The sequence below is a fragment of the Diceros bicornis genome, unplaced genomic scaffold (assembly GCF_020826845.1).
Source record: "Diceros bicornis minor isolate mBicDic1 unplaced genomic scaffold, mDicBic1.mat.cur scaffold_272_ctg1, whole genome shotgun sequence".
In the NCBI taxonomy this organism is placed as follows: domain Eukaryota; kingdom Metazoa; phylum Chordata; class Mammalia; order Perissodactyla; family Rhinocerotidae; genus Diceros; species Diceros bicornis.
This window is the reverse complement of record NW_026691146.1, coordinates 25967-33011: the sequence shown is the minus strand read 5'-3', so window position 1 is coordinate 33011 and position 7045 is coordinate 25967. Positions and strand designations below refer to the sequence as shown.

The 7045-nt window shown below is 50.3% G+C and overlaps 1 protein-coding gene across 1 annotated transcript; it reads left to right on the top strand.

The window, feature by feature from the left end:
- Positions 1–929: 929 nt before the first annotated feature.
- Positions 930–2476, top strand: LOC131402804 (ral guanine nucleotide dissociation stimulator-like; the record flags this gene model as incomplete). The annotated part of the gene is made up of 4 exons (XM_058537340.1): positions 930–1005; positions 1590–1622; positions 1965–2086; positions 2287–2476. Coding segments are annotated over exons 1-4 (399 nt in total), but the record flags the coding sequence as incomplete, so codon positions are not given.
- Positions 2477–7045: the final 4569 nt, after the last annotated feature.

Here is a 7045-nt window from a genome sequence, read left to right as displayed (position 1 = left end):
GTGGGCCCCTGAGCAAGTCACCGCCCCTCTGTGGGCCTCGGTCTCCTCATCTGGGAAATGGAGGGAGATGATCTGTGGTGCAGGCCTCATAGGGGTGGGTGATGAGGTACAAGGGGGAGAGGAATGTGCAGGAGCTTTGTGCTCCTCCTCCTCGAGGGGCAAGGGGAGAGTACTTGTGACAGTCAGATGACACTGAGTCCTCAGGGGACCCTGAGAGACATGGGGAGTCCTCCTCACACTTTTCTGATGAGGAGAGAGGCTTAGGGGCCTGGGAAGGCCTGAGGGCACAGAGGAGGGAGTGTTGGAGCTGGGATTGACTAGAATCAGAGCACTCTAGAATGGGAACAGCCATAGACACCAGATGTCCAGGGTCCAAGTTCAGGGGCCTGGGAGACACGGGGAAGGGAGCATGGCCTCCGGAGCCTGTCCTTGACCCTGCAGGATGTGACCTCTGTGAGGGCCACCCTGGAGATGGACCCCCAGGGAGCCCAGGAGAGGCAACAGCAGGTGAGGGGGCCTGAGGGGGAGGGTCCAGGCATCAGAGGAGGGGGTCTCCTCCCTCACGGCTGGAGGCCTCCCAAAGAGAGGGGTCTCTCCTCCTCCAGCCCAGCTCCTGGAGCCCCAGAGCCTGAAATGCCTGCCCTGGAAGTGACCAGGAGGAGGCCTCCAATGACTGGGCCGAGGATGGATTTGTGGGGGGAGTGGCAGGGACCGCACAACCTGGGATTTGCCAAAAGCCACCCCTGGGAGCTGACGGGGGACGTTGGGTGGTCCTGGAGGCGGCAACTGGGAGGAGGCTGCTGAGGGTCCTAGGCTGCTCTCTGTGGGAGTCTGTGGTGGGCAGGAGGATGGGGTGAAGTGATTTGGGGGACGGTCCATGGGGGCATTTGAGAGCTGGGACTCATCACCCCTCCCACCCTGATTTCACAGGGTGTCGTCCCCTTCCTGGGCATGTACCTCTATCACCTGAAGCTGCTGAACATTGGGATGGAGGATGATCTGGAAGTGAGTGAACCTGGAGGTGGGGCCAGGGAACAGGAACCTGAGGTTTGGGAGGAGAAAGCCCTGCACTGGCCCCTGAGCTCTCAGTACCTGGCAAACCTCCTCTCATGAGAGCCCCATGGCCACCCCTGGGAGCTGGGGAGTCAGGCTCATCTTAGCGATGTGGGAACGGAGGCTCCACGTAAGCCCCCCACGAGGCTCCTTGGCCTGGGGAGTCTCAGAGCTGCCTGCCTGCAGAGCTGCAGGAGGCTGTGTCTGAGCTGCACTCAGCCTCCCCTGCCCATGGGGGAGTACCATCAGCTCCTGCAAGTCAGGAAGCACATCTGTGGTCCAGCTGTCCCTTCTTGCCTGAGGCCTCAGTCTTTCCGTCTGTCATCAGAAATGGGTGGGCTACAAGGTCTCTGGCTTCAGCTCCCCTGTCCCTTCTGCTCTGGAGCCCAGAGCCTGGCCCAGTGTCAAGTTCTGTTTGTGGAAGTTCTGCCCTCTGCTGGGCACTGACAATCCTGCAGCCTGAGAAGGAGTGGGATGGGGGTTGGTTATGGGCTTGGGGGGCTGTTTCTGATGGACATTCGCTGTCTTCTTTCCAGGGAAATCTGGTGAACCTCCAGAAATGGCGTGAGGTGAGCAGCTGTGGGGAGGGTGGGAAAGTGGAAATCACAGACCACACGTGGTAAGATGTTTCGTGTCCTCATCCCTCGGGTCTTACATTTATTGGATGAGTTAGATCCACAAAGCTGGGAATCCCATCACGTTAGCGGGTGCGGGAGGGGCTGGCATCAAGGACACCTTCCTGGATGAGGAACTAATTCAAGGCAACTGTGAGGACAGGCAAGTCCTGAATGGAGAGGGAAAGCAGGAGGGTTCCCGAGATAGCACAGACCCCAGACCGGATCCTCACTCCCCACAAGTTCCTGGCGGGGTTCCCCACCCAAGCCCTGTCTGCACCCTGTCCTTCCTCCCAGAAATGCAAAGTCATCAGGAGGATCCAGCTGCTCCAGCAGGCTGCAAATAAGTATGACCTGGAGCCCGAAGAGCGATTTGGGGCCTGGTTCCAGGCCATGGAACCCCTCAGTGTCGATGAGAGGTGAGGGCACAGGAGTTGGGTGAGGTCAGGCCAGACTCACTCTGATGGCTGGTTTCAGAGCGTGTGGCCTGGCTCCCTGATCAGCCCCAGACCTCAGTGCATGGTGACCCATGGAACACCGGGACTCAGCTGCTGGCAGACTCTGGGAGGGACACCTGAGGTGCGGCTCCTGGTAGCTCACAGGCCGCTCTGTCCTGTAGCTACTGCCTCTCCTGTGGGCTGGAGCCCACACACCATAAGGCGAGCAAAATGCGGCTCTTCAAGAGAAAGAACTGGCCATCCTCCAGTTCAGGGCCTAGTGAGTGTTGGGACCAGCAGCGACTGAATCCAGGGGCTCAGTATATCTTCGGGTTAAGCATGGGCCTGGATCCCAGCTCCACTGCTGATCAGGCTTGTGAAAGGGTGCTCCCCTCTTCTCTCTGGGACTCAGTTGCCTCCTCTGAAATGGGTGATGCTCAATGATGCCTCCCGCATCAGGGACAAACGGGGTGCTGTTGATGGACTGAGCACTCGGCACAGGGTTTGGATCAGAGTGAAGGGGAGCAGGGAGGTGTGCTGTGAATCCCAGGGAGGCACCCCAAAATAGTCTGTTTGTTCTCTTCAGCCACCGTGCCCTTGGCAAAGAGCCATAACACTCCAGAGACCACAAGTTCAGCTCCTCCTGAGCAGCGGGGACACTGACGCCCTCGGGGTGCACCGGGCCAGCTCTTCCCACCTGAGTGAAGGAGGACATCCTAAGACTTTCCCTGGTTTCCCCTAAAGCCCCAGAGGGAGGGCCCCACCCCTTCCAACTCCCTGACATCTGCACCCCAGCGACTGTTAACCCATTGGTGAGGAGCGATATTATTTCTTTAATAGTAAATGGTAGATTTGACTCTTACGTTATATCCTGCTTCTGTCACAGCCTGGGTGTTGTGGTGTGGTTCTTTCACTGCTTATGCTCATGTAAACAAGACACAGAATCTCACTTTCCTCCTTGAATTAAGAACTCGTGTATGGTTACAGCTTATTGTATGTGGCAGAAGGGAGGGGGGAGGACCAGTCTCCTCCCTGGCTACTGAATGACACCCTCAAGTCCCCTTCCTGAGAAGACAGGTGCATTTCAGTGTGGTTCAGCTGGACCAGGAGCAGAGACAGCCCCTCAGATCTCCCTGGAGGTAGAGGTTGGAGGGACTTTCCCAGGCAGAGCAACAACCACTGAAATGTGGGTGTTTTTCAAATAACACTTACCAGGACCATGTCCTTCCCTAGGATAGTGGCTGTCTTTCTACAGCTTGCAAGGAAGAATGAATGTTTTTACTTATCTTGTTGAGGTTTCTTTTGATCAGATTTTGGAACTTGCCATTTTCTAATCAGTCTCTGGATTTGCATCTACACTAAATGAGTAAAAAAAATAGAAAGAGAAAAGTTTGCCTGTGGAATGGACAAGGCCAGAGGAAGACCATGTGCAGATAGACTAAGGGCCGACAGGACATCCCCCTCAGGCCACCTCTAGAGCTCCCTGTTCACCCTTCGCCTCGATTGGAATCCTCCTAAGATCCTGCCCCATGCACTTGGAAGTCCTTTTCCTCCTTGTTTCATATCCAGAGGGAAAGATTGACGATGCAGATTTTAAAGGTACAATCAGACTTTGTTCCATAAACCTCACTGCTCTCTGTGAACTAGGATTTACAGCATCCCCGCACTTCCTTGTATGATTCTCTTTGCACAGAAATTCGCTAGAAGGCCCCCAGCCTCTCTGTCAGGTACATCGTGGCCATTCCTCCCCTACTGTGCCTGACGGATCAGGGGTGAGCTCTGGTTTGCCAGGACAATAGACCTTAATCCTGTCCACTGAATGACCCACACCATCCCTTGCTGCCCAGGGTGACATCTGGGCCCTTGTGCTTCTGAGGTCCATGGTCTCAGATCATCACTAGTTTACACACTCAGTCATGTTGTTGCTGACTTGTCCCAAAGGGGCAGTTGGGCCTGAGCGCATAGAGCACATAGCCCCTGGGACATCTGTGTTCTTTTCTCCAGTCTGTGCTGTGGTTATGAGGATTTGTGTTACAGGGATATGAAACTTTCCTGTTGGGAGTTTTGAAAGATGAGGCAGGAGAGGGGCAGGTATAGAAGTGGGTCCAGCAGGGGAATATCACCAATCTTAAACACCACAGACACAACAGACACAACATTACCAATTAAAATACTGAAATGCTCCCCACGTGGGTGATGAACAGACACTGCTCAGAGCTCACCCCAAGAACCCACCCCACGACCAGGAGCTAAAGTGTTACCACCCAGCATTTTGAACATCATGCCTGGAAACACCCTGTAAGACAAGGGCCATTGTATTGACTTCCTTGATACTTCTTCCCCCTCCTTTCTGAAGGCTGCAAGTGTCACCCAGGGAGGTCTTTTCAGTTCAGCCAGAAGCAGAGTAGAAATCCTGGTTCCCACAGCCCAGGCCCTTCTTTCCAGGGCACTGTCATCCGGGAAAGAAAGAATTCACACTTCGGTGTAGACACACAAACACACACACTCATATCCCACCCAAATCCCAAGATGCATGAACTACTAAGAGATTAAAAGTGACTTCAGAAACAGATCAACCAATTGCAAAAGAAGGGTTTCATTAAGATCCTGACACAAATAAAATGTAAAACCAGGAAATAACCTTGACAAAACTGGGAGACTTTGGATACTGACTAGATAGTTGATTATCCGAATGACATTTTTATTTTTGTATGTGATAACTTTATTGTGTTTGTGTTCAAAAAATCCCTGAGCTGTAAGAGAAACTGAAATATTTACAGCTGAAATGATGTGCTCTCAGCCATCTCAGCTGGTTAATTCTTAGGGTCTTGGTGTGAGGATAAACAAAGTCAGATGGTATACGAGTTGACAATCTTTGAAGCAAGTAACAGGTTCACAGAGATTGATTTATCTCTACTCTGAGATTTCGAGATTTTTGAAAACCTTCAGAACACACTTTTGATAAAAGTAGTATACTTGGTGTTCACATTACAATGTTACAAATTAAAACATCACAAATATAAAGGAATACTTCTCCTTGCTGACATAAGGAAGTTCTCTCTCAGTCTGGTTTCTGTGAATGACCTGATGATGCCACCAATTTTTCACTTATCACATGTTTGTTGAGTAATTCCTATGTGCTCTGTGCTGTGTGAAAGGCAAACACATTTCCACGACTCTGGATCTAATGTGGGAAGGAAGGCAATGAGCCTGCTGCAAGGTTCTCTGAGTGGAACATAATGTCCCCAGGGGGTATGCTCATTCTTTAGATTCCAAAATCAAAGCTACACAAATTTGCCAGGTAACAGAGAAGAGATACTTAATTCATGATATAGAAATCACATATATCTGAATACCATGTGACAATGAAGAGAAAGATTGATGGATTTTATGTTATAATTTGATGCAAAATCATAGTGCTTGCCCCTGGCCGAGGGGTTTAGTTTGGCATGTTGTGCTTTGGTAGACCAGGTCCAGTTACCAGGCACGGACATACAATACTCATTAGCAGCCACGCCGTGACGGTGACCTGCATAGAAAGTAGAGGAAGATTGACAACAGATGTTATCTCGGTGAATCTTTCTCAGCAAAAAAATAAAAAAAAAACAAAATCACAATAAAAATGTCTGGAATCGGATTTAATATACATTAAAAGACAAATCTCATTCAAGTAGGTATCATCTCTTCATTGAGTGTAAGTTCTAGAAAAAACAAATGTAAGTTCAAAACACTAATTCCTCAGCTTCAATTATCCTATAAATTTTAATATAAAAAGGAGAAAACTCACCAAGTATACTCAAATAAATAAATATTGAGGTTTACCATGAAAGGTCAAGATCATGATGGATGTTACAAAGAGATGCTGTCAGAGTCAAGCCTGTCTCATGTGAAATTTCTCAACGGCATCACTCACCTTTTCTTCAGCACTGAAGCTGCTTTCTTCACTGTGTTTTCAGGATGCCTTTCTTGGCTCCTTGCTCTGTCTGCCTCCCCGGCAATCTCGTCTGTCCTCGAGACCACAGTCTCTCCCATGCTTTTCTTCACTTTCTGTGTCTGTCTCCTGATATCTCTAGAAGATGCCTGTTGCCGGCAGAGGGTCTGTGAGCGACCCAGACCCATTCCTGGACTCATCTCTGCCCAATATGGACAGTGGGCCGGGGTGGGATTAGGGCTGGTGTGCAGATCCCTCGGCCCCAGCATGGTCCAGGGATTCACAAGGACCAGCCTGTGTGACTGTTTCGAAGATATTTGCGACTCCAAAGAACTTAAGAGTTCCCCTTCACTGCTGTAGGCCTGGAGACCGTGCAGTCTGCTGTATCCACAGACTTGCTGCGGCTCCTCCAAGGTCTCATCCCACTGACTGCATCTGACCTCACCGCCAGGATGGGAAGTTATTCCAGTAACTGGCCTCTGGATTATGCAGCTCCTTAGGCTTCAGGGTGCATAAATCTTCAGTTTTCTGATTGTGTTTAGTATCATGGTCTTACCGTTTCCACTATGAAGTCGGGGTATATTTTTTGATCTTTCATTTTCAAAACAAAATAAAATGTGAAATTTGAACAAAATGGAGGATGAAGACTACCATCCATGGAGAACGTTCTCATCTCACGTGGATATTCCACCCTCCTTCTATCCCTGGAGACGTGTCTCAAATCCCACTGTGCATCACAATCATTGGAGGGTTTTTAAAACTCAGATTGCTGAATCTCAACCCTAGTAGGTCTAGGGAAGGAATGGAGCATTTTCATTTCTAAGAGGTGATGTTGATGCTGCTGGTACAGGGACCACACGTGGAGAACAGGATTCAGTGACACCATCAAGCTGATGTGAGACAAGGACAGAAAGCTCAAGGTCATTAGTCAGTCTCAAATCCAGTCCAGCTGCTGTCCGCCATCTTGCTTCAGTTAGTTCCTCTCCTCCTCTCTCTGTCATGGTCAAATA